The 27452-nt window shown below is 51.7% G+C and overlaps 10 protein-coding genes across 10 annotated transcripts; 6 read left to right on the forward strand and 4 right to left on the reverse strand.

The window, feature by feature from the left end:
- Positions 1-172: 172 nt before the first annotated feature.
- AKAW2_40363A (GPI anchored serine-threonine rich family protein) lies at positions 173-1112 on the reverse strand (the record flags this gene model as incomplete). The annotated part of the gene is made up of 4 exons (XM_041688683.1): positions 173-650; positions 716-850; positions 919-997; positions 1061-1112. 4 exons carry the CDS (start codon positions 1110-1112, stop codon positions 173-175), a joined length of 744 nt encoding a protein of 247 aa, XP_041542443.1.
- Positions 1113-3114: 2002 nt separating this feature from the next.
- catA (catalase catA) lies at positions 3115-5475 on the reverse strand (the record flags this gene model as incomplete). The annotated part of the gene is made up of 3 exons (XM_041688684.1): positions 3115-4814; positions 4867-5179; positions 5242-5475. 3 exons carry the CDS (start codon positions 5473-5475, stop codon positions 3115-3117), a joined length of 2247 nt encoding a protein of 748 aa, XP_041542444.1.
- A 901-nt stretch (positions 5476-6376) lies between these two features.
- Positions 6377-7801, forward strand: AKAW2_40365S (iron-containing alcohol dehydrogenase; the record flags this gene model as incomplete). The annotated part of the gene is made up of 4 exons (XM_041688685.1): positions 6377-7255; positions 7336-7360; positions 7430-7437; positions 7505-7801. 4 exons carry the CDS (start codon positions 6377-6379, stop codon positions 7799-7801), a joined length of 1209 nt encoding a protein of 402 aa, XP_041542445.1.
- A 521-nt stretch (positions 7802-8322) lies between these two features.
- On the forward strand, positions 8323-8586 carry AKAW2_40366S (uncharacterized protein; the record flags this gene model as incomplete). The annotated part of the gene is made up of 1 exon (XM_041688686.1): positions 8323-8586. The coding sequence occupies one exon, from the start codon at positions 8323-8325 to the stop codon at positions 8584-8586; it is 264 nt and encodes an 87-aa protein (XP_041542446.1).
- A 1951-nt stretch (positions 8587-10537) lies between these two features.
- AKAW2_40367S (uncharacterized protein) lies at positions 10538-15053 on the forward strand (the record flags this gene model as incomplete). The annotated part of the gene is made up of 3 exons (XM_041688687.1): positions 10538-13822; positions 13905-14134; positions 14195-15053. The coding sequence occupies 3 exons, from the start codon at positions 10538-10540 to the stop codon at positions 15051-15053; spliced, it is 4374 nt and encodes a 1457-aa protein (XP_041542447.1).
- Positions 15054-15732: 679 nt separating this feature from the next.
- On the reverse strand, positions 15733-17957 carry AKAW2_40368A (trichothecene efflux pump; the record flags this gene model as incomplete). Its single annotated transcript, XM_041688688.1, has 9 exons — positions 15733-16272; positions 16330-16494; positions 16564-16630; positions 16685-16799; positions 16866-16958; positions 17018-17519; positions 17588-17640; positions 17722-17755; positions 17808-17957. The coding sequence occupies 9 exons, from the start codon at positions 17955-17957 to the stop codon at positions 15733-15735; spliced, it is 1719 nt and encodes a 572-aa protein (XP_041542448.1).
- Positions 17958-18604: 647 nt separating this feature from the next.
- Positions 18605-20024, forward strand: AKAW2_40369S (uncharacterized protein; the record flags this gene model as incomplete). Its single annotated transcript, XM_041688689.1, has 6 exons — positions 18605-18799; positions 18865-18901; positions 18964-19034; positions 19100-19479; positions 19540-19601; positions 19669-20024. 6 exons carry the CDS (start codon positions 18605-18607, stop codon positions 20022-20024), a joined length of 1101 nt encoding a protein of 366 aa, XP_041542449.1.
- Positions 20025-21398: 1374 nt separating this feature from the next.
- Positions 21399-21833, forward strand: AKAW2_40370S (uncharacterized protein; the record flags this gene model as incomplete). The annotated part of the gene is made up of 3 exons (XM_041688691.1): positions 21399-21437; positions 21500-21665; positions 21721-21833. The coding sequence occupies 3 exons, from the start codon at positions 21399-21401 to the stop codon at positions 21831-21833; spliced, it is 318 nt and encodes a 105-aa protein (XP_041542450.1).
- Positions 21834-21890: 57 nt separating this feature from the next.
- Positions 21891-23300, forward strand: AKAW2_40371S (SDR family oxidoreductase; the record flags this gene model as incomplete). The annotated part of the gene is made up of 4 exons (XM_041688692.1): positions 21891-22188; positions 22268-22395; positions 22476-22658; positions 22719-23300. The coding sequence occupies 4 exons, from the start codon at positions 21891-21893 to the stop codon at positions 23298-23300; spliced, it is 1191 nt and encodes a 396-aa protein (XP_041542451.1).
- A 774-nt stretch (positions 23301-24074) lies between these two features.
- Positions 24075-25885, reverse strand: AKAW2_40372A (cytochrome P450; the record flags this gene model as incomplete). The annotated part of the gene is made up of 5 exons (XM_041688693.1): positions 24075-24206; positions 24275-25145; positions 25211-25335; positions 25395-25582; positions 25654-25885. The coding sequence occupies 5 exons, from the start codon at positions 25883-25885 to the stop codon at positions 24075-24077; spliced, it is 1548 nt and encodes a 515-aa protein (XP_041542452.1).
- Between the last annotated feature and the right edge of the window lie 1567 nt (positions 25886-27452).

Below are 27452 nucleotides of genomic sequence, written 5' to 3' on the forward strand. Positions count from 1 at the left end.
AGAAAAGATATGTATCTATACAAGCAATAAGACTTGCGGTATTGCTTTCAAATCACCAATTAGGTGATAGACGAGAAGAGAAACTCCGTCACTCATTCACATCCTCACCTCCACCTCAACCCCCACCGCACTACATCTCAGCCATCCACAAATAGAAAGCTTTGGGGATGGTTTACAACTGCATAGCCACAACACCCATCACCAAGCCCGCAGCAACAGACATCGGCGCAGTAAGAGCCATACCGGCGCCGGTGGAGACGGGGGCAGTCGTCTCGGTACCGCTGGCAGAGGCAGTAGAAGTACCCGAGGCAGAGGCGGAACGAGTCGAGGAGGCTGTAGTCGATAGAGTGTTAGCGCCCGAGGTAGTAGTGGTTAGTTTGCTGGTGCTGCTGCTGGAGGTGGAGCTTGTGCTGGTGCTTGCAGTGGTGATGGAGCTGGATCCAGTGGAGGATGAGGAAGAGGTGGAGGAGGTATCAGTACCAGTAGAAGTGCCAGTAGAGGAAGAGGAAGAAGAAGAGGCGGAGGTAGTCATGGAGGCGCTGGCGGTGGTGGTGGAGCTGGAACCACCCTCGACGGTGAACTGCTCGGATTGCGCGAGAATACCGCTGTTCGTGGAAGAGGTGGAGAGGAGGTTGATTTGGTAGCCGGAGCTGTTTTCGTTGTTAGTATGGTGGTGGTGATGGTGGATGAAATGTAGAGAAGTGGAGGAACATACCCATCGGTGACGCCGGACAGGCCGGACACGGTGTAAGATCCCTTGGAGGTGTCGACATCAGAGGCGACCTTCTTCTCTACAGTGGGGTAGACGGCGTTGTTGACCAGGTAGAGGTCGAAGGTGGAGGGGTCAGTCCTGTGCATGGTGGTTAGTACCTATGTGGTGATTTAGGGCTGATAAGGGAAAGAGGGGACGGGACATACGAGACGGTATCCCAGGTCACGGTGAAAGAGCTGGAGAGATCGACATCTTCGCCCTTCTTGGGGGAGGTGACCTCAAGGGCTAGAGAGAAAGTTAGATGACTGTATCGGCGAATTGACCGGGAAGATAAGAGGGTAGACTAACCGCCGACGAAGGCAGCCAGAGGCAGAAGAGACACGGCGTAAGAGAGACGCATGGTTGCAGAGGTGAATAAACGAGGGAAGGGGAAAGGGTATCAATTGGAAATTTAATGATAGAAGAATGATAGAAGAGTGATGGAAGAAATCAAGACAGACAGAAAAATGTCGGAGGAGACCCTGGTTAAATAGAAGTGTTTATGGGTATCCAGTTTGCCATCGTGTCTCACAAATACTGCTAGTTAGTTTAGGGCCGAGATGACCGAAACTTCAATCAACGGGTTCAGTTCAGTTCAGTCTTAGCCGCCCCAAAGAGAATCCCGGAGAATGAACCGAATCCATTACATGACAACAAGAACACCAACCAGTCTACTGCTACTACTACTTACTTGCTAGTACACTAAGTCAAGTAGATCCCCCGATGGTCTGTGAGTGGGCGGCTTCTCAATTCTTGGATCATTTTGAAAAACAGGCATGCTATATATAGCCGACTGGTCAGGAACCAGGGAACGGGGCGAACGGGGGATGGTGAGGTTTCTGATGACAGGCAATTGATGCTGGCGCAGGATTGGACTGGTTTCAGGTGGACAGGATGCAGCGTGGACCAATCGACACTCGATTGATAACGCATGGGGCTATTAGCTTATGCGGATAGAACATGAGTAAAAAGGAAAGAAAGAGTAGCGTAGAGCGGAAAAGACCTGTCAGAATCACACTCCCTCGGTCTCTTTCTCGCTCTTACTCCCTCTCTTTTACTCCATATCTCCAATTAATTTCTCTTCTCCTCGCACCGCCACTGCTCGTAGTCCCATCTTGGCAGAGATTCCCCCATGCATAAAAATAATAATAATTTAATCCTCAACTGCTCAGGTCCAAACTCAAAATCTCGACCAGCACAGGATACTAACAGTCCCTCCCCTCCCATCAGCCCATCCTAACCTCCCCGTAAGTAGACCTCCTATATTGCTTCCCACGTCGCATTTTGTGCTTCCTTCCTTATCAATGTTGGAATTCGTCATCCTCACACAATAACTTGTTTTTGTTGGACGCAAGGGGGCTCCACTGGGTGCCTTATCGAGCCTGGCGGTTAACCATCTAACCACTTTGTAACTAGCCATAACCAACTAAATCAAGAGACACTAACCAACTTCATAAATAGTATTTAACTCTCTATCTCCCCGCCCAATCAACACAGCACGATTGACTCTTTGTTCAATGGGGGAAAGAAACCCTCCCTCCCACCTTTTTTAACTCCGCGTCTTCGTATTCCCTGATAAAGCCGAAATTGAGTGGCTGGCACTGCCCTTTCCCCTCCCCCCTCCCCTGAATTGCAGATTTCGTTGCACAAGGAACGATACTGTGCAACACACCCTCACTTGCAGTAGATGTAAGTGTAAAATGTAATGTATTGTCGATCTATTTACTGTCGCCCGATTGAAAATATGGAGTTAGTAGAGCGGGGTAATATCTGTATCTCAGACGGATGGCATTAGTTTACTTTGGTCGGATTTTGGTTGTGACTGTGTACTGTGGACCGTTAAATATGTAATTTAACTATAACAACTTAGGTTATCGACGCATATTCATCTATCTGCGACGCTCTGAACAGGTATTGACCTTTGGGTTGACGGTGGGGAGTGTCGGATGCTAGTATCTACTAAATTGGACCACTACATATAACACTGAATTAAAATCTTCATCGCTGACAACCGGTTGTAATCCGTATGAAGATTCGCATCCTGAATCTTCTATCCCAGCCCTTGTTGCAGGGTTGCTACACACATGTTGTGTTAGCTAGGTAAGTGCTTACTACTAACAGTCAGGGGCGCCCGACGTGATACAATTCATCCGATTGTAATGTATTTGACGCATCGCGAAGATGATTCGGTGGTGTGAGATATTACTCTTACGAGGTATACTTCAATCCTTCTGATAAGTGCATTAAGTAGTCATTATCCTAACATACATTTGCAGGCAACTAATTACTCATTTCTCATGAACCCAGACCATTCCGTCATGACAATTTACACCCTCATCCGAGTTGAAAGGATTTGAGGCTGTTTACCAGGCAACCGTCGAGCTCAGCCCATCCAATTCGCGCTGGTAGTTCCGGTGCTGCGCAATCTGGTAGAAGAACATGCCCACGAAATCCTTGGCGCCCTTCGCGATCTGCACGCTCTCCTTGAAGCTCTCCGGCTTCTGCACACCACCGGCCGTGACCACGCCATACCACTCCACGGGCTGTGGCTTGGAGCTGGTGGCCACTTGCACGTCCAGCACGCTACCCAGCGCCTCTTTGATTAGCTCGGCCGCTTCACCTGTACCAGCCAGTGGCTTCAGGTGGCCAAATGTCTCGGCGATCCAGTACCGCATCTGCCCGTTCTTCCGGAGCGTCTCCACATGCGGGCCACCGGGAATGAACGTGGCATCGAACATGGTCGATCGCTGTCCATCGTACTGGTGGTCGGCGATGATGCCCTGCGATGTCTCCTTCGATTCTCCGTCCGCATAGATGGGCGACCGCTTGGTGCCGATAACAAACGGCAGAGCACCCGCCACCTTCACAGCGGTCTGAATGCCCTTGAAGGCCACCGGGTCGTATCCGTCGCCAATTATGATGGCAATGCGCCGACTGGCGATGGTCGGAGACTTGGGCGGAAATTCGGTCTGGGAAACATGGATCGTCTTCCGGCCGTGGTTGGCCATGAGCGCCTTTTGGGGAATCGGGGCGCCCACGACTTCCGCCACCTGCTGCGCCAGGGTCAGGTCGATCTCCGCCAGACGCTTGCCGGCCAGGCGCTCGTAGACGATAGGGTCATCACAGTGGTCCAGCTCGAACCCAAAAGCCTTGACAATGTGCAGCTTTTCGTGCTCCGACATGGAGTTGTAAAAGAGTTGAGCCTGGGAATGATGTTCGCGGAACTTGGGGCTCAACGCGCGCCTCTTGCGGCCTTGTACCGGCTCGGGGTATGACTCGAAGCCGCCACCCTGAGGAGCAGGCTCGTCTGGCTTTGCCGCCTCGAAGCGGTTGGGCCAGTAGTTGACGGTACCCTTAGTGATGCGGTGTTTCATGGCACCGTCGCGGTTGTGATTCAGCACGGGGCAGACGGGGCGGTTGATGGGTAACTCCTCCCAATTGATGCCGAGACGGCTAATCTGGGTGTCAAAATAGGAGAAGTTACGGCCCTGAAGAAGAGGGTCATCGGAGAAGTCGATACCGGGAACAATGTGTGATGTACAGAATGCAACCTGCTCTGTCTGTGGGAAGAATTCATCCACGTTGCGGTTGAGTTCCAACACACCAATGGTGCGGGGAGGAACCAGATCCTCTGGCCAGATCTTGGTCGCATCGAGAATGTCGAACTCAAAGTCATCCTGTTTCTCTTCAGGGATGGTCTGGATAGACAGATCCCATTTCGGATATGCGCCGTTGTCAATGGCCTCCATCAGATCCTTGCGGTGGAAATCCGGGTCTTGACCCGCCAGCTTCAGAGCTTCATCCCAGACGAATGAATGCACGCCTAGGTGAGGCGTCCAAATAAACTTGACAAAGTGGCGCTTGCCCTCCTTATTGATAAGCGAAAAAGTGTTGACACCAAACCCTTGCATCATCCGATAGGACCGGGGAATGGCGCGGTCCGACATGGCCCACATGAACATGTGAGTGGCTTCTGGGTGCAAATAGCAAAAGTCCCAGAAGTTGTTGTGCGCGGTCTGTGCCTGAGGGACCTCATTATGGGGCTCAGGCTTCACAGCGTGGACTGCGCCAATTAGTCAAGTCAGGGGTAAGAAAATGGATTGGGATGGACGTACCGAAATCAGTGAACTTGATAGCGTCCTGGATGAAGAAGACCGGGATGTTGTTTCCAACCAGGTCCCAATTACCCTCGTCTGTGTAAAATTTGGTTGCGAATCCACGAACATCACGCACCGTGTCGGCGCTTCCCTTGCTGCCCTGCACGGTGGAAAAGCGGACGAAGACCGGTGTATTCCGCGATGTGTCAGTTAGGACCTTGGCATAGGTCACGTCCTCACAGCTTTCGAGTAGCTTAAAGTTTCCGAAAGCGCCGGTTCCACGGGCATGGACGACACGCTCGGGAATCCGCTCGTGGTCGAATCGGTGAATCTAGGATACGATCAGCCACTGCATACCTCTCCACGATAATCAGCACAGGCATGTGGAAGTACCTTCTCGCGCGCAATCTGATCCTCTAGCAACGATGGACCTGTGCGATGGTCGTCGACTGACCGCAGCCAATTGTCGGTATTGCTAATGGGCACGCCGTGGTCGGTGGTCTGACGCTGCTCAGTGGTGACATCGACCAGGTCGCGTTCCAAGTCGACCGTTTTCTTGTTCTTAGACGAGGCCGTCTTAACGGCTTCGTGAGCTTTCTCAAGCCCTTCGGCAATGACCGTGGCCATGGTGATACTGTGGGGTTGCTGTGAATAAAGCCAGTGATAGGGGATCCGATAAAAGCTGATGGATGACAACAAAACAATTCCAGCGACCGGGGGGGGGGGGGGCGAGCGTACATTATGTATAAACGATATATGATTATCGGAGCGCTTCCCAGTTCTGCGAGCCAGTCAAACATCCTCTGTAATGGGGGTGGTCGGATTGGCTGTCTGGCACGTAACCATGACGTTGCGACCGAGACGTCACCGTGACCACTTTCTTCCCCAGATCCATCCGGTGCTTAGAATGCTTAGAAATCTGCAGGCTTCTTATCCACCAGATTCAGGGTCTAGACATTGAGCTAAAATCAGGCTGTCTTCCCACGAATGGGCGGTACTTGGAGGCGCTCATTGGCGCGTTCACTGGTGGTGGTAGGGTTGATGTTATGATGTTATTCCCAGTCGGTCCTCATCGGCAAAGGCGGTCCGATAAGCGATAAGGATTGTGATGCATTTGCCATCCAGCATGCACCGCATCATCTTGCGGTTTCCAGGATTGCTGAGCCCTGAAGCCTGAAACCTGAGACAGTGGAGCACCTTTTCTAAGCGTGCATCAATCTGCACTACGGCCATGTGTTGTACCAGTACCTCCAACCAGTGTCTCCGAGAGATACCTTGAGGCTTGGCTTCCCGGGAGCATCCATCGTTAGTAACCTCGTATGGATTAGTTCAGTCCAGTCTGACTGTCTACTAGACTAGCGGCTGCACACGCGGAATTGCCGATTACTTGTACCCCGCGTAGCATCCGGTTTATGTTCATTCAGACGTGTCAGAACTAGTATCTATCCAAGCTTTGCCGTCGTGCTGCTCGTCCCCAATCGAATCAATTCGTCGACCACCTCTTCAACCAAGTTCACGCGCCCAGACCATGCGGCAGAGGATTAAACAACTCGACCTAGACGGTCGCGAGGGCCACGATGCCATTTTCGAGGCCTCCTACCTGGATGATATTCCGGCCGCCTTGGAGGAATGGGGAGCGTCTCACATCCTACTAGTCGTGAGCACGACCCTCGACACCAACACATCCATGATCAGAGACTTGGAGGCCCGTCTATCCGATTGTGTGCTACAAAAGAAAACGGGAGTGGGAAGTCACTCCCCGTACCGGGACATCATGGATATTGCCCATACCATTCAGTCACAGGGCATTCAGGCTGTCATCTCCATCGGGTCCGGTTCCTACTCTGACGCATGCAAGATCGCCGTCATGCTCAGTGCGACTCTCCCAGCCGGCTTCGGCACTGACGATATGGAAGCCCTGGTCGATCAGGTTTACGGTCTGGCTGGCCCCGACGGGATCAAAGCGCCCACCACCAAGCTCATCTGCGTGCCGACCAGTCTCAGCGCCGGGGAGTGGAACCACTATGCCAGCGGCACCAACGCTCAGGGCAAGAAACAGCACTTTGTGCATCCCGAGGGATCCCCGAGCTTGATCCTGATGGACCCGCGGATCGCCAGTACCATGCCCTCACACTTGTGGCTGGCGTCGGGTGTGCGGGCTGTGGATCATTTCGTGGAGACACTGTGCAATCCTGAGTGCCACGAGGAAGCCACGGAGCACATCAAGAAAGCGCTGCCAATCCTGATCCGGGGTCTCAAGGATTATCACACCGGTCAGGAAAAGCATGATGAAGAGGAATTGCTCAAAGGCATTTCGGAATGTCAGCGCGGCTCACGAGACGCTCTCCTGCCCTTCATTCAATGGAAGATTCCTATGGGGCCAAGCCATGCGATCGGCCATCAACTCGTGAGTCCGCTCTTCGGTGGCGCATCTACATCGACTGTGCTGCGATAAAGACTACTAACCACCGAACTTCTGCACAACAGGGAAGTGTCGCTGGTGTGCAGCATGGTAAGTGATGCAGAAATCACTTCAAGCTGCGGAAAGTAGAAATCCACTAACCGTTCTACGTATGTTCAGGAGTCACGGTAACTAAATCCGAGAAAGCCACCAATTGTTGACAGGCAGCCGACTAACCTTTCACGTTTTGTGTAGAGTTGCATCATCTTACCCGCGACGTTGCGATACACCAAGCCTCAAACCGCGGCTGCCCAGGAGATAATCCTCGACATCTTCAACTCGGTGTTGGGGTTCCAGGAGACTGAAGCCGCTGACGCTATGTTACGATTTGTGCAACTCCTGGGGATGCCATCCCGGCTGTCCGAGGTCAACGTGACCAGTGACGAGCAGTTGCACAAGATTGCCGATATGACTTTGACCGATGTCTTGGCAGAAAAAGGGAACCTGCCCGACAGAGCTGGTGTGCTGCAGATCCTCGAACTGGCTCGGTAAACAAGTATTATGCGGCGGGTCGAAGGAGGCGTCTTCAATTTTCACTTCGTCGTACTATGCTTCTAGGAGTATGTTCCACCATGAAGAGTGGCAGACTGCCTTAGAAGTGTAAGCTGTTCTTTTAATCCCTTTTTGTGCTTCTGGTTTGTTCAAGAGTCCAATATCTGTGGGATGGGTTGTGGACGCGCGTCCAGAAAGCACGCGGGAAGGAATGGAAACAGCAGCGCATCCGAGACTCCACTGACGTCATGGGTCACTGCACCTAGGTTGGTTAGCAGGTAGCAGTTAGACTAGTTAGACAGTATATCTTCGCGAGGCCATCTGGCATCTCCGGTCATAGATGCACATAATTGCGAGTTGCTGCCCATCTGAACGTGACAGCCTCTGAGGTAAGTAGTCAGACTCACTCACGTAGAGATTGATTACTGAGCCATAAGCTCCACCAGCAGATACCTTTTCAGATTCTGCGTACGGCATATCAAACCATCACCAGTTAAAATATCTAGCAGACCGCAGTGAACATGCCTTTTGGAAATCAGGATTCCGGAGTGACTGGCGGGGCCAAATTCGTCACATCGACCCTCGGCAACGCGGTCGGCGGCGTCTCTCGCACTGTTGGCGGGGTGACAGGCGCCGCGGGGCGAGGTATCGGCGATACCATCACCGGCGCCACGGGGAGCGCAGGGAAGCCTGTTGGCGATGCACTAGGGAGTGTGGGCAGCGGCGTGGAAGATGGAGCTAGGAAGGTTGCCAAGGGAATTGAAGATGCTGGACAGTGGAAGTGAGAGATTTGGGGGGGCACGCGGGGCGAAAAATGGACGATGGGAATAAGAGTAAACAATGATGATGTCGATCGGTAGGCGGTGTGCTAGTTCTTCCTGCAGTTTCATGATTCTTGCTGTTGCTCGCGATTGGTTCAACAATTATCTATTAGGTTGCTTTTCTTTAATGCGATTGATGATTATCTAGTACGTCTGCAGGAACAGCACATTAATTTTAAAAGTTTTAAGCATTGCTTCCACTGCCTGTTGTACTTGCATATTCTTGCGGCAGAATGTTCTATAAAAGTAAGCGGTCAGTTGAAAGCAGGACTAGAGGCCCCGGATATGCAGCTGCTAGTTATAGAGAACAACTATTGATGTTGGCTAATATTAGTTAGATCATTATTTGCTTTAGCTACGGGGAACATTCTATCCCTAGTCAACAGCTTTTAATGGTGATGCTTACTACTAGTGATCTCCGTCAGCTTACTTACTACTACCTAGTACAGCCTTATCCTCCCTTTATCCCTATGCGGCTGTGACAACTCCTGAGAGTATATATTTAGATGACTACTACTTACTCTTCAAATGCAACTACAGATTACCACATCAACCCTGCTGCCCTGAGCGCAAGGCACAGCCAATTTCCATGGAGATACATTGCATTAGTGTGCTTAGTATGACTACTAGTAGTATTATAATCTACGCAGCCTTCTCTCTCATAGCAGCAACCATAAACTATTGCACTGAGAAAGTTGATCGTTCGGATCCGAGCAGACTAAGCGGAAGCAATACTAGTACTGGATAAATGTTGCATTAATATTATGACGGCGGATACTCCGCGCAAGAGAATACTGAAAGAGGCAAGATGGTCCTTTCCGGATTGATAAGCAGCACTCTGCCCCGTCGTCCAGAGGGGCAATGCAATTTACAGTAGCACTGGATGGATGCTGGATAGTTCCTCGTGTTCGTGACTTGCTAATACTACTAAGCAAACCGTCAGCAGCAAAATCGATGTCGACCCAGCCTTGCAGATCCAGGGTACAAGGAAACCGCCACTGGAGCCAACCCTTTTTTATTTTATTTTTAAAATTTTTTTGACCTGGTTGACTCCGGCACCCCGACTCCGAGAACAGAACGGATAGCGGAAGATGGAAGGAAAACCTTAAAATCCGAGCCAAATTGACTCGAAGCTAGAGGGCAGAAGGCGAGAGAAAAGCCGAAGAAGCCCCTTCAGCTTAACTAAGCCGACCGGGGGGAGGACTGAGTCAGCGCCCGTACTAACCAGATGGAGGCTTGTGAGTGGCTCAATGGGGATTAGTGGACGGGTTGCCTCAGTGCGGCATCCACGAATTGGGGCCCGTCGCCGGTCAGTCCCGGCTCAGGCTTGAGCTCGCCTCCTCACTCTACTGACTAGTAGTAGTTCCTCACTACTAGTAGTAGTATTACTCTCACTGCCTCCTCCTTCCCTTCCAGCCCCGGTCTTTCTGCCAGCCATCCCGTCTCTTTTTTGACTCCCTCCACCTCCCTCCGCATTCCACCTCCTGGCATCTTACTGTTGCTGACGCTCGACTGCCCCTCGACACCTCCCGCGTCGCTCACCCACTCCCGATACGCGCGTCAAGCCCCGTCCGCCCTTGATCTACCCTGCCAGCTCCGCTACACTTGGTTTTCTGCTACTCTCGCCGAACCCTCCGATCGTTGCGATCTCGCGAACGACCATTCCCCCCCGCCTATCCTCCCCGCCGTTCGTCAGGTTCGAAGAAGCGACCGGGTCTGGAGCAGACTATCGCGACGAATTTCTGCTCCCTGTCTCAAATCCGCTATCCTTCGTCATCCGGTCAATCAACTGCGCGGCTGCGATTGTTGCTCCCCGAAGGCCTGCGTGGCCGCCTCACGCAGGGTCCCTCCGTCCTAACCGATCCGATGATTGCCGCCCGCCGCTGAACATAGTTCGGGAATTCACCCATTGTAAATGGATCCCATACAAGGGAAAGGGGACGAGGAACTGAGTCGGGCCTCCGACGAGGTTCCTCCGATTCCCGACCAGGAAGCCAAATCCACCAAGCGCGCACGATGGGCGACGAAACGCATGACCGCCGCCAGCGGTCTTCGGAAGAGAGTCTCCATCCTGGAACGGGGCAACCGTCGTAATACGCGGAACAACATAACCGATGCAGCAACCGCAGGGCCAGAAAGCACTGAAACAGAAACAGCTTCATCGCGGAAAGTCTACTTTAACCTTCCCATCCCGGACAGCGAGCGGGACGAGGAAGGCAATCTGAAGAACGTTTATCCCCGCAACAAGATTCGCACTTCTATCTACACGCCATTGACGTTCATCCCGAAGAACTTGTGGTTGCAGTTCCACAACATCGCTAATCTTTACTTCTTATTCGTCATCATTCTGCAGTGTTTCTCCATCTTTGGAGATGCCGACCCGGGTTTGAGTGCTGTTCCCCTGATCATTATCGTCGTGGTCACTTCGATCAAGGATGCTATCGAGGACTGGAGGCGAACGGTATCCGATAACGAACTCAACAACTCCCCGGTTTACCGTCTGACCGATTGGCACAATGTCAATGTCACCCTTGACAATGTGTCCGCCTGGCGAAAGTTCAAAAAGGCCTGTACTCGGGCCACCGTATTCACCTACCGTGCCATGAAAAAGCTCGTGCGCCGCAAGTCCGCCGACAAAGACGTGGCTGGAGATGTTGAGATGGCGGATGCCCGGCCATCCGTGGAACCCACCTCTCCGATTGAGTTGAGGGCCGTGTCCCTCGATGCCCGTGCTTCTGGAGATTGGCCGGATCATGCAGATCATTCCGGCAGAAATGCGGCCTCGGGCCGCGTCAAGGGCGACATCCTCAACCCGACCAAGACTGCTTCCGGGCAGGCTCGCTTTAAGCGTCAGCATTGGAAGGATGTCAACGTCGGTGACTTTGTGCGGCTGTACAACGGTGACCAGATTCCCGCGGACATGGTGATTCTCTCAACCTCTGACCCGGACGGTGCCTGCTATGTGGAAACCAAAAACCTGGACGGGGAGACCAATCTGAAGGTTCGCCATGCCCTTAACTGTGGTCGCGCAGTACGGAATGCTCGCGACTGTGAAAGAGCGGAATTTGTTATAGAAAGCCCTCCCCCGCATGCGAATCTCTATTCGTTCAGCGGTGCCATTTACTATAACCAACAGGACGATCCCGAGGCGCCGCCCCAGGAACGGGTAGAGCCCATCACCATCAACAATATTCTCCTCCGTGGCTGCAGCCTTCAGAACACAGAGTGGGCGTTGGGAGTGGCCTTGTTCACCGGTTCGGAATCAAAGATCATGCTGAATCAGGGTATCACTCCGACCAAGCGACCACAAATGGCACGTAACATGAACTGGAACGTTCTTTACAACTTTGCGATCCTCTTTATCATGTGCTTGATATCCGGTTTCATCAACGGTTTTGCCTGGGGACTGGATGACGCGTCCTTAACTTTCTTCGAATACGGCTCTTATGGTGGATCCGCCGCCGTGGAGGGTGTCGTTGCCTTCTGGGTGGGTGTGGTCCTCTTTCAGAACTTGGTTCCCATTGCCTTGTACATCTCACTGGAAATCGTGCGCTGGATCCAAGCGCTCTTTATATTCTTCGACCAGCACATGTATTACGAGCGGCTTCAGATGTCTTGCGTCCCAAAGGCCTGGAACATCTCAGATGACATCGGGCAGATCGAGTATATCTTCTCGGACAAAACAGGTACCTTGACGCAAAACGTCATGGAGTTCAAGAAATGTACGGTCAACGGCGTCGCATACGGTGAGGCCTATACTGAGGCCCAGTTGGGAATGCAGAGACGCCAGGGCTTGTTGAATGTGGAGGAGGAAGCTGCCAAGGCTCGCCAACGTATCAGCGACGGTCGCGTGGAAATGCTGCAGCGACTGCGTCAACTGCACGACAACCCATATCTCAAGGACGAAAATCTGACCTTTGTCTCGCCTCAGTACGCAGCGGACCTAGGGGGTGCCTCCGGTGATGCCCAGAAGCAGGCTGTCGAGAGTTTCATGGCCGCGCTGGCTTTGTGCCACACAGTGGTTACGGAACGGATTCCGGGTGACCCCCCGCAAATTGAGTTCAAAGCCCAGTCTCCCGATGAGGCTGCCTTGGTGGCTACTGCTCGAGACTGTGGGTTCACAGCGATGGGTCGCTCGGGAGATAGGCTCCTTGTTAACATCATGGGTGAAGAACGCAGTTATAGGATCCTGAACATTTTGGAGTTCAACTCGACGCGTAAGAGAATGAGTGTTATCGTTCAAATGCCGGACGGAACCATCCGTCTGTTGTGTAAGGGTGCTGACACGGTCATTTATTCTCGCTTGGCTCCTGGTCAACAACGGCAGTTGAGGGATGTTACCTCACAGCACCTTGAGACCTTCGCTCAAGAAGGTCTCCGTGTGCTCTGCGTGGCAGAACGTATTCTCGACGAGGAATTCTACCGCGAGTGGAGTCTTAAGCACGACGTGGCAGCAGCAGCCATCGTGGATCGCGAAGAGAAACTGGATGAGGTCGCAGGTATCATTGAACAGGATCTGATGCTCCTGGGTGGCACGGCAATCGAAGATCGGCTGCAGGATGGTGTGCCCGATACCATCTCTTTGTTGGCTGACGCCGGTATCAAGCTCTGGGTCTTGACAGGTGATAAGATTGAAACGGCTATCAATATCGGTTACTCCTGCAACCTTCTGAACAACGACATGGATATCATGGTATTGAGTGCTCCAGATTCTGATATGGCTGCCAAGGAGCTGGACAGCAAACTCGAACAGTTCGGAATTACTGGCTCGGACGAGGAATTAGCCGCGGCACGCCAGGACCACTCGCCACCCCCATCGACCCATGCCCTTGTCCTCGATGGGGACTGTCTTCGTTTGATGTTGGACGATGCCCTGAGGCAGAAATTCCTGTTGCTTTGCCGGCGCTGCAAGTCCGTCCTTTGTTGCCGTGTCAGTCCCGCCCAAAAAGCGGCGGTTGTTGATATGGTCAAGACTGGTTTGAACATCATGGCTTTGTCGATTGGAGATGGCGCCAACGACGTCGCCATGATCCAAAAAGCGGATGTCGGTGTAGGTATTGCAGGAGAGGAAGGTCGTCAGGCAGTCATGTGTGCCGATTACGCCATTGGTCAGTTCCGATTCCTACAGCGTCTCATTCTCGTTCATGGACGATGGTCGTATCGGCGGCTGGGCGAGACGACGGCCAATTTCTTCTACAAGGTAAGCAACCCTCTAGGTTCCCGTTGGAGCGAACGGCGGGTCCTAGCTTGGCTCAAGAGCTCTGACGCTAATTTTGCCACAGAACTTGGTGTGGACGTTCGCGCTATTCTGGTATTCGATTTATGACAACTTCGATGGCTCCTACCTCTTCGAATACACGTATATTACCCTGGTGAACGTTGCCTTCACCTCCCTACCCGTCATTTTTATGGGAATCTTCGATCAGGATGTCGATGATAGGGTGTCTCTGGCCGTACCGCAGCTCTACATGCGTGGTATTGAGCGTAAGGAGTGGACGCAGTTGAAGTTCTGGTGAGTCTGCCTGCTTTGTCCCAAGTCTGCGGTTTTGAATTCAAGCTAACGGTTGATCAGGATCTACATGTTCGACGGCTTCTACCAATCCATTATCTGCTTCTTCATGCCGTACAGGCTGTACTCGGTGGCCAATTTCCAAACAGAAAACGGACTCAGCATCGACGACCGGTATCGCGTGGGTGTGCTAGTCGCCACCTGTGCTGTGGTTGCTAGCAACACCTACGTGATGATGAACATGTACCGATGGGATTGGCTCTCCAGCTTAATCAATGCGATCAGTTCACTGTTGATCTTCTTCTGGACCGGTGTTTACTCATCCTTTGAGTCATCGTTGACATTCTATGGCGCCGCTCGCCAGGTTTATGGTGCGCTGTCATTCTGGGTTGTCCTCCTTCTGACCGTGGTAATGTGCCTTATTCCACGATTCGTCATTAAGTGCATCCAGAAGGTCTACTTCCCCCTGGATGTCGACATTGTCCGTGAACAAGTCATCCTGGGCCAATTCGATTATTTGAAGAAGTACGAAGCCTACGTGCCACCCGGTGCAACCAAGCTGGCAGCTTCATCGGACAGTGAAGCCTCGACCATTCCCTCGGACGGAGGCCATACTCCTCAGCCCCATGTCACGCGCGACTACCCCGTGCCTAATGGAATTGACCGCACGGCGGACTCGACACCTGTTGCACCGTTAGTCGATGCCCAAGGCGCGCCAACCAACCTGGGCAGCCAAGTGACCAGCGCCAACGCGAGCAGCGTGGCCTTTGGACTCCAGCGCCGCGAGTCTTCCGAGAGCACCAGTCGAGACCAATCAGCTTTCTCGAGCCAACTCCTAGCCGTTGATTCCACCAGCATGGAACCTCAAATGCCTCACAGTCCACTCAAAAGCCGAAGCGACCCCTCGACATACCCTGTATAGATAGAGTCCGAGGCCCCCTCCCCTGCTTCTTCTCTTCACCCCCGAAACCTGTCGATATACATACACACCACTCCCGACTCGTTGCGATTTGACCAAAAGCTATTCAGCAACTTTCTCATTATCTACTTTCGATCTTTGATGCCTTCTGTGAAGTTATCTGTCACCTTTGTGTGATTCTTTCTTACTTCCTTTTCTTTTTTGATTTACCCTGGAGTTGGTCGGTTTTCCTTCGAATTTCTTCATTCTATTGGTATTCCCCAACTTCACGGTGCATTTTTATTTTCAGTTTTTCCCTTATCTTGTTTCCACGTCTCGCCCTGCCGATTATAACAACCTACCTACCTACCCCTTCGAGCTCAGCCAAATCTGGCTTGCCTATTCGGCATCCGTGCTGGCGTGCTTCGTCTTTGTTCAACCACATAATGTCTGAATTCCTTTACGATCGTGAACAGCTTATTTCCTTTCCCTTGTTTATACCGACCTCGGATATATACACACAACGCAGTGTTGTAATATAGACAGCCATCTATTAGTGAATTACGTGACTTTTCAGCATAAGATTAGCCCCCTCTATAGTCAACCCAGTGATCAAAGAAACTGTAATTCAAGCTTTTGAATATGGCCCCAATGTATCATGCCTAATATAGTCACATACACAAAAAAAACCCCAAACACACATTTAAACCTCCCCTCCATCCTTCAACTTTTCCTCACTCCCCCCTTTCCCATCCCCATCCACACCCCCCAATTTCGCCGCCACATCCTTTGTAAACCTCGCATCTACCCCCTCGGCGAAACACGCCGCAATCACAGACAACCCACCAAACGCAATACTCGCCAAAAACACCGTGCGAAACGACTGCGAATACGCCGTCTTCACCGCCTCTGTCACCTTCCCCAGAATACTCGCCGTCATGCCGGGGACAGCATCATACGCGGCCGTCGTCCCCGCTGACACCGCCTCAAGCAGATCCGTCAGCGACGATGAAGGTAAACCAGCATTCAACGCGGCGGCAGACACATCGCGCGGCAAGTCCACCGCGATGCGGTTGTCCAGGATGGCGACGTAGATGGCGGTGGCGATGGTGCCGGCGACTTGCTTTGCGGAACCAAGGAAGCCGCTTGCGAGGCCGATGTCTTGCGGTGAGCAGTACAATGGGCACATGATTATAGTTATCAGTTCGAGGTAGCCGACCCAGAAGCCGCCGATGGCGGTGAACTATTTGATCTATCTTAGTAACATTGCGACGGGGGGAAGAATTGGGGATAAGCGTACTGCGATGCCATATGCCTGGCGGTATTGGTTAATGGATGCCAGGGCGCCCGAGAATGCGGTGATCATCAGAGTGGTTATGATCAGTTGATATTTTGTGTATCCCACGGGTTTCATTAGGATGCCGGCGGCGACTTCGCCAACGATGACGCCGGCGCCGGTGGATATCTGTGTATGGGATGCGATTAGAGGGGAGGGGGTGGTCTGGGGGTGGGGTGATAGGGGAGGGTCACTCACTGAGAGCCAGCCAGTTTTGATGGTATCGGTGGTGTAGAGGGCGGTGATGGCTGTTGGCCAGAGGAGACTGTAATGGTTTGTCATTAGATTGACATCAAGGCGATAGGGGATATAAGCATACCTCATGGAGAAGTAGACCATGTTTCCTACTAGTGCCGAGCATACCGCACCGGTGTATCCACGGTTTCGGAGTAAGGACATGGGGAGGAGGGGCTGCTGCAAGGGAACGAAGATTTCTGTTGATTGGGAAGGGAGTGAGTCAGTTTACTAAGTAGTCTGCGGTACATGGCTGGCTCACGTACCATATAGAGCAAAAGCAAGCAAGCAGATGAATCCGATGACCAGAACAGCAACGACATGGGCTGAGTGCCATGCATACGATGAGCCACCCCATGCTGATGACATTGAATTAGCACCCTATGAGAACCGAGTCAGAGCTGTCCGGGAAGCTTACAGAGACCAAGCAGGACTAGAATCAATCCGCCAGCGTACAGGAGAAAGCCAATATAGTCGAATTTCTTGAGACCATCGATGCGACTCTCGTTTCCGCGCTTGGCATCCCAGCCAGGAGGGAAGTAGAACAAAACCAGCAGAATGATAGATAGACCACAGGTGATGATGTTTAGGTAGTAGGTCCAGCGCCAGGAGCGGGCGGTGTTGGCGATGAACAGATCTGCAATCAGAGAACCAAACGCAGAGAATGGCAGCGTTGTGATGAAGATGCCGGCGTTGACAACCGGACGAGCACGGTTGGGGACCAGCTCAGCGATCACGAAGCTGAAAGTTAATTGCACTGCAGCAGCCAGACCGCAGAGGACACTGCCCCCGATGACGGTGGGAACGGTTTTGGCTGTTGCGCAGACTATGGCGCCGATGAGGCCGAGCAGTTGTCCTCCAATCAAGATGTATCGGCGACCAAAAAGATCTCCTAAGCGACCAACTAGTAGGAGGCCAACCTAAAGTGTGCTTAGCAAGTCTGTATACTTGGAAGGAGCATATTCTAACAAAAGGAGGATGCTCATACTCCGGAGATCAGTGTGAAAACGGTCGAGATCAAGCTGTAGCTGGGGTCCGGCCCTGCAAGTAAAAAGACAGTCAGTCAGCAACTGTTGGCTGATAGTTCCAGGTAGTCCACCTTTAGAGGGGAGATCAACTTACCCAGGTCAGCATTGATAGCGCTCAAGCTGTTTACCTATTTGATGGTCAGCGACAGAATTGCTTCGGTAATGAAGGGAGAGATTGACTGGTAAGACATAGCCCAGGTAGAGACTGATGGCCATCAAACACACGGCAATGAGAGAGCCGACAAAGTTCTTACTGCAGTAGTATCCGGCCGGCAATTCATCCAAGTCGACAGGGGTGGCCGTTAGCTCACCGGAACTCTTTTGGTCCATTATCCTGCCTTACAAAAATCACTGGCGGAAGCGGATTTGCGAAAAATAACGAGGAAAGGAAGGAGACAGGGGGATAGAATTAAAAGAAAAGCCGGTTAAAACGTGGGAAGACAAACTGCGGATAAAGCAGCAGACGCCAGCGCAGAAATGAAGCCATGACGAATCGGAACGGAAACAACTGGCCTGGACCCAGTCCAGGACATCAAACCATCTGGAAAACGCCGATTCGAGAGGGGTGAAATTAGGGCACTTTGTGATCCCTGCCTAGTGCGTTCGTGGAGTCCGACGGTGTCACGGCGCCATATTAGTTGGACAACTAGCATTTCCGTCCCTGGGAGCGGGTGGAGCACGTATATTACTCTTTACCATATGGCCAGGACCAGTCTTGCTCAGATCGTCTTCAGAGGATTAATGTCCATGGATTGTGCTCTCTCCTCACTCAGCCAACCGAAACCTCGAGACGGGTCGCTCGGCGAAATCCCATCCCAGCATCCTGAATCCTGCATCCTGCACCTAGTACTAATGATGTATCTGAAGACATAACGTTTCGAAATGCCCCCGCAAATGTAGGCTCTCTGGAATCTGACCCGGACTGCGACTTCCCTCGCTCTTCTTTCGTTCTCGCCAGGCCACATAGACACCCTTCCATGGAAGTCGTATGGAAGGAGGTGTCGTCGACCGACCCTCCAGTCGACTTGAATGCATCTCGAGTGTCGTCAATTATTGCCTGCAACACCGTTCTTCTCGTGATTGCGACCGCAGGGCTTTCAGTCCGTCTGTTCGTCCGACTTCGCTACCTCTCAGGGCTAAACTTTGATGATCTGTTATGTGTGACCAGCTGGGTACGCTTCCTGGCCCAGTTGAATTCGCTCATGCTCTCCCAAATATTGACACTAGGTTGCCCAAGGTCTTCACTTTTGTTCTGTGCTTTGTGTGTATCTGGAGTAAGCTGCCATGAATCAAATGCGCACACGAATGGATAAAGTTGACGCATTTCCTCCCACAGTGACCCGCTATGGCTACGGAAAGCACATTGCGACGATAAATAACTCGGAGAAGCTTGAGATGTTTCTTAAGGTTTGAAATTCACTAAAAGAACAACGAGATCGCTTTCATGCTGATCAATTTTCATTGATATATAGCTTGACTTTGTCAGCATGATTGCGTATCTTCTCGCCCTCGGCACCGTCAAGGTCTCATTCTGCCTCCTTTACCTGCAGATCTTCCCCGGAAAAGCGTTTCGAATTGCTTGCTGGAGCCTCGTGGGCCTCCTTGTCGCTGAAACGATCGAGGAAACATTTGTCGTGATCTTCCAATGCTCACCTATTCACAAGGCATGGGATGCTAGCGGCAACGTCAAAGGCCAATGTCTATCTCTGACGGCCTTCTACTACATCTCCTTCGGAATCCGCTTGGCTACTGATCTAGCGCTCTTCGCTCTCCCTCTTCCCAAAGTGATGCAATTGAATATGACATTAGGCAAACGAGCCGGACTGGTGATAATGTTTGGATTGGGTGTGCTGTATGCTGGTTCCCCTAAGCTGGAACCCACGTGGGAGCTAGGAATAACCGCGATTTATAGGGTGTCTGTGACGAGTATAATTCGAGCGACGTATATAAGCAATTTTTCTGAGGACCACACCTGTGTGTTGCCCCTTCCTCTGGACCCTTGCGTGTGCTGCGGCTAATGACCCATTTACTACATGAATAGGGACACTTGTCAACACTCTCAATTGGTCTAGTGTAGAAGTGGCTGTGGCCATCTTCATCGCCTGCATCCCTTCTTTTAAATCGCTCATTAGCTTCCGATTTCCTGCTTTACAACGGCTACTCGGGCTTTCCAGCAAGGGCGACTCGACCGGTCGGTCGAAGATGTATGGGACATCGACCCGTCGGACCAATAATGGGCGATCCATCATTGGACACCAGAGTATCAAGCTGAATACTATGACGGGGCAGAGCCGGGCCGATGTTGAAGCTAGTCGCAATGGCTCAGAGGAGCGGATTATTGGGGCCCATGAAGGCATTCAAGTCACCACGGATGTGAGTGTAAATGAAAGTGATTGATATGTGGTATAGTTGGATTATATTTCTTTACAGATTTCTTATATTATCTATAATGTCTATAAATTCGTGATCTCTCACTATCGGGTTCGTTCTTACCTGCAATGGACGGAACAATGTTGTATGTGCGGACCAGTCACTAAGTTAGCACACGCACTCATCGATCAATGTAACTAGCTCCAATGGCACCATGCGTGACCGCGACCAAGGGTTAAAGTCGAGAAGCTATTGATCTTAGCGCTGAGGTCGCCTTTAGGGCATGTGAGGTGGGCCCGTTCGGAAAGGTTTCCCCGAGAAGGGAAAAACCATCAACCATGCGAGTCGAACCCGCGGACGACTTCCGGGGAAGGTGACCTTGGCGGAAAATATAATGTAATCCCTGGTGGGAGAGCAAAGAGATATTTGATTCATACGATGGGCTGGCTGCCAGTCAGCTCTATAAAACCGGATTAAGATATCATTCAAGTAGAGTTTTTTTTCGAACCCTCTCAATGATAAGTTTGAAGCTCGTGAATCGACGGGTTGTCTTTCCACTGATCCGCGGGACAAGCAATTTCAAGCTTAATATCGAAATGGCCCACTTAGCGTGGTGCTTTTAGCTTCCACGACCTCCGAGTCCAATAGAAACGCCCAGGATCAAGCCTTCTTTACTTGGTGAGGCAACGTGCATGCTGCCGGTTTTCTACCGGTGTCGCATATGCGTTGGCCAAAGTGACTAGTTGGCTAGCCCAAGCACCGCTGAGGCCACGAACAGGCTTCCCTAGACCTGCTGTGTCTTGGTAAAGCGCCCCAGGGCGCTGTTTGCCCCTGTAGGTGTTGCATGGACATCGGAGATAATCAGCTCGAGAATGAGGGGGTGTTTTACCATATTACTAGAACTCTGTCTTCCGCCAGCCACCCCCTTCCCCAACAATGATCAGAAAGGATAAACAATCGAATCCTTCGCTTCCCTCAACTATATCCAAGCCAAGTATGGTGGCCTTAGAGCCGGCTTGTCTCGGCCGATCATAAAACCCCGAGAAATCGCAGGAGCCAGCCAGGGGTGCCAAGCCACGAGGGCAGGGGAAGCCAAGTTGATTAAAGCTATTTAGTAACTGTCACAAGCGTCTTGGCTTGTAGTCCATCTATCAAACCATTTTCTCCCGGAAGCTGGAGCTGTATATTTGAATCGCCCGCCTTCTCTCCGGCTTTACCTTTTCTAGTAGTACCTGGTAAGACCTCATGTTCTTTGTATCAGATGTCATCTGTGCTCATCATTCCGCGCGTCAGAGGAAATTATCGACCCACCAAGCCCGCAGTTTCTTTGTTCACTCAAGGAACCATTCATGCTGAACGTGTCCGCTTCTGTAAGCCAATCTATAACCAATCGGAAACCCCATGCTCGCACCCGAGGGCCGTAGTGCAGTCGACGACATAGTAAGCGAAAAGATCCCTGCTAACGCAATCCGTCTCATTCTAACAACCACCAATTGACTAAGCCATTGTCACTCTATTGGGCCTTTACCACGCCGCGAGATATCTCCCCGGAGCGTTTAGCGTGGCGGATTTTGGCCGACATGCGGTATCGCAGCGCCACGAGTCCGTTGTTTGTCCCCACCATGATGGCTCGACGCCAGTCCGCCGTTTCCCATGGGCACAGGGGAGGCAAGCTAACAAAAGAATTATCCGATTGGTCTGGACAGCAGTCTGATATTTACAGAGCTGTGCACTGGACCAGGGTATCTGGGTAAATTGGGAGCCATCATGGCGTCCCCTGGAATCAGACCAGACCCCCTTGTCCTTGATCCCTGGAGCTGCGTGCTGTCTCCCTGACGAGTTCTTCTCGAGACACAATTTAGGCCCCGGGTTACTCCTCTCGTTAGACTCACCATGCAGCAGTCCCAACCCTCTCAAGGACACCATGCCATCGTGTTCGGCTGTTCAGGCATCAACGGCTGGGCCCTAGTCAACCAGCTACTCACAAACTACCCAGCCCCAGAGACTTTCAGCAGAGTGACAGCGGTTGCGAACCGTGCATTCACAGCTGAGGAGGCCAAGTGGCCAACAGACGATCGTCTTCAGATTGTCTCCGGCGTGGACCTCCTGGCGGGCGACGATGCCGCGCTGAAGAAGACCCTGGCGGAGAAGATCTCATCTATCGATACGATCAGCCACGTGTACTATGCAGGTATGTAGACCGCTTCCTGATTGCATGCATGTATATCATATTAGTGTGTCTAACCGTGTGGGTTTCAATATCTGTGCAGCATATCGTGCCAGCGATGTCCCCGCCGAAGAATGTCGATTGAATAAGGAGATGCTTCGAGCTGCTGTTCAGACGCTGGAGGCTCTCTCGCCAAAATTGTCTTTTGTTACTCTCATTACTGGCACAAAGGCAAGTCATCTGCATATCCATATTATAAACACATGATCTTTCACGTGTAAGAGGCTAACAACAACCATCACATCCAACAGGCATACGGCGTCTACCTCCTCGACAAATTCCCCTTCCGGAACCAAATACCCTTAAAAGAAGACCTCCCCCGCGTGCCAGCCGAATACGCCAAAGACCTCTTCTACTACCACGAAGTAGACCTGTTGCAAGAGCTCTGCATCGGAAAGACCTGGTCATGGTGTGAAGTCCGTCCGGACGTGATAGTACGTCTCCACCCCTTCCACCACTCCCCCCAAACACACTAACCGAAAACCCATGAAAAGGTCGGCCTCGCCCCCTTCGGCAATGCAAACTGCATGGCTCAAACAATGGGCATCTACCTCTCCCTCTACCGCGCCCTCGAAGGCCCCAATGCCCGCGTTCCCTTCCCCGGCAACAGCACAACCTGGACACTCCAATCAACCGATTCCAACCAAGACATAATCGCGCGGTTCTGCATCCACGCTTCCCTCCAACCACGCGAAAAGGTCCATACCCGAGCATTCAATATCGCGGACAGCGCACGCCCCGTCGCATGGTCCGAGCGATGGCCAATCCTGGCGTCATATTTCGGGTTGGAAGGTGTGGGGCCTGAGGAGGGTTCCTTGCACCCGACGGAGTACATGGATCGGAACTGGGAGAAACTGAGACAACTGTGTAGTAAGAGGGAAGGGGTGAAAGAGGAGGTGATTTATCGCAGTATGCATAATACGGGTGCCAGGATGGGGAGTCTGAGGTTGATGGATTTCGATCGCCCGTTTGATCTAGGGAGAGCGAGGGAGATTGGGTTTACTGAGGAGATGGATACGAGGACGTCGTGGTTTGGGGCGTTTGAGAGAGTTAGAGGGATGGGGATTATGTTGTAGATGGACATTTTCCTCTTTCATTCTGGTCTGGTAGTGTCATATAAGTGTAAAGAGACTATAGGTAATGCTGACGTTGGTGGTGGTGTGATTAATTAGGTCACTGGCTATTATACAGAAGCTTTAATATAATATGCTGATGAATGTACCAGCCAATCATAGATCGATGGGCTAATGAAATGTACGACTCAAGTCCACTCAAGCTTTCAATGGTGTCAGATGTTTCGTATACAGGCTTCTGATGACAACTATGGTCTTTTCTTCAGTATATACTAAACGATCCACACCACTCACTAACAGCTATAGAAAACGAGCGATTGTGTTTCCAACACCGCAGCATGATGTCTATATAAATACTACTAGCAGGCAAGACTGAATCTATGTAAGAGACTCTTGACAATCTATAGATTTTTTTTTATCATACTTAGTAGAAGCATAGTGCCAGCCCGTCATAGATAGTAAGAACTTGAACTTCTCGAATACCCCATAACCTCACTAATCCTTTTCTAGTACTACTATTATTGAGACTACTGGTCTATATCGAATTATTCCTCCTCTAACGTAGTCTAAGATATATATAACGGATGCATATATTCGAGCCCACCTTAGTACCCAGTATTATGTCTCTTCAGTGTCAGTCATGGCGATTACGACTACACAACCCCGGACGCAAACCAGTCATGGATAACTAGAGAGAGGGAGCTATAGCCAGCCATAGAGAAACAGTATTAGGAGAGAAACAAGGTGAGAAGTTTGATATTAGACACATTGAAACAGCTACATCGCCTTCACAGCCCCCCGCTTGTCAACCGTAACCCACATATCACGCCAGAATCCCACGCCTCCCTTTATCACAAAATGCGCGGAAGGTTTGCTGGCAATAGAGTGAAGCTTGAAATTGCGGAAGAGCTGTATCCCAATGAATCAGACAACGAATGAATCTAAAAGATTGAGGGATGAGACGGGAAGGTACAAACCTGCAAAGGACCCTTGAATAGCTCCATCATCGCAATATCCTTGCCCAAACATACTCGCGTCCCGTAACCAAAAGTAAACATATACTTGTTCATGAGCTTGGCGCGCTCTACGTCCAGCCAACGCTCTGGGTTGAAGACATTTGCATCAGCGCCAAACACCTCCTGATCGCGGTGGACGATCCATGGGTTAGACGAGATCTCCGTGCCCGCGGGTGCGAACTTGCCATAGAGATCGATACCCGGCTCGGAGACATATCGAGGAAAAAGGTTTGGCGCGGAAGGGTTCAGGCGCAAGGTCTCGCGGACACACGCGGCGTAGTAGGGCAAGTGCTCCACAATTTCCTGGTACTGGGCCATTGGACTGATGAGGCCCTTTCGGGCAGCATCATCGATCTCGGCCATCATGCGCTCGTACACCTCCGTGTGGGTCATGAGGTTATATACCAGCGCTTGGAAGACAGTTCCGGTGGTGTCGGCGCCAGCAAGAAGGACTAAGAGGACCTCTGCCCGGATGTACTCCATGTCTAGGGGCTTGCCCTCTTCGGTGCGGGCCTCGAGGAAGGTCTGGAGGAGATCGATCCGGCCAATGTCCTTCTTTTCTTCGAGGTCGCGCAGACGCTGGTCAATGAGTCGGTCGCGGAAGCGCATCAGGACTCCGATACCGGAGTCATCTTGGGGAGTCGCAACCAGGTATTTCTTCATGAAGGTCGTCTTCATCCAGCTGGTGAAGGGGTGGAGACGCGCCAGGAGACCGAAGGCTGGCAGGCCGTCGTGGAAGCCTTGTACTAGACCGCCGACGTCTTGTCCTTGCTCGACGAAACCAAAGGGTGCACCGAAGCCGACCTCGCTGATGATGTCGTATGCCATGTAGCTGGGAGAAATGTTAGTATGGCCTGCGGGATGAAGGGATGGGTCCAAGAATAGCACGGCACTCACACTGCCCACCATGAGAAGTCGAAGACAGCGCCCGTGCGGGCGAACCTCTCGTCGATTTTCTGTAGCCAATGCTCAATGTGGGCGTCGAGGAGCGGCTCCATGCGCTTGACGTTGCTAAAGCTGTACTGTGCAGGTATCAGTCGAGTGGGCTCTGAAGGGAAATAAAGAGTCGAGTTGAGCGTACTGGGCCGGCAATGTGTTTCCGGAATGCCGCATGCGTCTTGTGAGAGCGCATGTTGAACAGAGACTCGGTCTCGCCGAAAGATCCGGTGATGTAGTGTCCCGTTTTGTCGGCATTGCGATGGTAGATGTCGGGGAGCTTCTTGGGGTCGCTGACAAGCAGGAGCGTGGGTGTGATACGGACCACGGGGCCTGGAAACGTTTGAGTCAGGCTTAATTCCTTTCGCAACTTGTTATTCAGGTAGTACGATGGTTTAGCGTACCATATTTTTTTGTGAGATCGTACACTGTCTGCAGTTCAGTCTCGCGCAGATTATGCCATGCAATCCAGAGTCGGGTGACGCCGCCCCAGAATGGACCAGGAAACTTCGCCAACGGATGGAAAAAGTGGTAATAAACGATCTGGTACACGAATTGAAGGACCACATAGGCGACCAGACCCAGGATCACGTTGGTGGTCGTGACCTTGGAGAGGAGATCTTCACCCACGCCCATGATTGTTGTTGCTTTTGTAGTCGGCGAGCGGAGAGATGGCAACAAAATTCACTGGGAAGCGACCCCAAGCTCTTAAAACATGATCACCGACAGCCGTTGGAGGGGAGCTTTGGACTTAGGCCCGCCCTAGGTCCAGCACCGACATCTGGCTCCTCTCTCCTACGTAAATGTGGCCAGACGACGAATCAGTTAGCCTCGTAGTGGTACCACTGAAGAAGCGGCTGTGCGCCATCTAAGCATGTACCGGGACTCGATCCGAGGAGAACACCACTGAGGCTACTGCATTGGGAGGGTAGACAATATGACCGGAGTGTCGATCCAACCAGACTGGAGCCATTGACAAGCGTCACTCGAAGAACCACCCCCAGTGCCGACAGACAATGACCAGTCTAGTCCGTCAGAGCAGCGACGAGCCGACGACGTACCTTAGTGGTGCGGGGACAAAGTGAAGACTCATGAGCAGGGAGAAATGCGCGGCCGAGGGTTTAGGACCTCCAACGGCTCCTAGTGTCTCTGATGGAGTGGGCTTGCGGAGTCGCGATGAGCCATTATTGGCCGTGGTTAAGCTCTCGGGGGAGCAGTTGACACTTGTCAGGCTCGAAGTTTGTCAGAGACTGCTACTGAAATGGTCATGTCCCGACATCAAGACCAATGGAACTATTTCTAGTTTGATGAAAGGGACCATTCCTTCCGTGCCAGTTTGTGGAGTGCCGTTCTTGCCATATATACTTATCCCCCCAATCCATTCATCTTCTATCCATCTATCAAACTATCGGGAAACCGCCGGATCCCACAAACAAAGAAAAACCCAAAAATCTCGTTGCTCGACGTGTTCGACAAAGTCCTTTGTGCTAACAGCAATTAAATTGGGGTCCACCGGGGGAGCCGACGTGAGAGGCCAGATCCACCCACAGACATCCCCCTAGCAGGCCCTAACGGAGACTAACTCTGACGCCGGCCTGGAGCTGGGCCGCGATCGGCACTCCATCCATGGCTCCAGGAAAATAAAATAATTACACCCTTCGCAAGTTGCAGAAGGGGTGTCAAAACAGGCCCAGAACTGCAGAAACAGGTATGGCAAGCAAAGATTCCAGGATTCCCTGGAGAAATTGCCGGTTTAGTGTCGGCTTGCCCATTGGAGTCCTACGCAGTAGACTACTAATGGCGCACTTCGTTATGCCTAGAGTCGGTCTTTTGACCACGAGACACTATTGATTGCTTCTGCAACTGTCGAAATTTTTGTGATACTGAGAATTAGGAATACTCTCAGCTGAGGATGGCAACATTGCGCCTGTTGATATATCACTTTTTGATACCAATGTCGCTATGGGTGGCGGACGGACTTGTACACGGCCTGAAGGGGCCGCTTTGACAATTTGGATGGGAGGAGTAGCAAGGTTCTCCTATCTACTTACGAACGTATTTTCTATCCATCCATCTCACATGGAATTCCAACGCAGATTTTCACCGTTGGATCGAGAGAAATTGGTGGTCGCGACTACTGGATCGGAAGCACGGCCGATAGCCCGAGGTCCGTCCCCGAAGCCACTCACTAAACCCATTCCCC

The sequence above is a fragment of the Aspergillus luchuensis genome, chromosome 4 (genome assembly GCF_016861625.1).
Source record: "Aspergillus luchuensis IFO 4308 DNA, chromosome 4, nearly complete sequence".
NCBI lineage: Eukaryota > Fungi > Ascomycota > Eurotiomycetes > Eurotiales > Aspergillaceae > Aspergillus > Aspergillus luchuensis.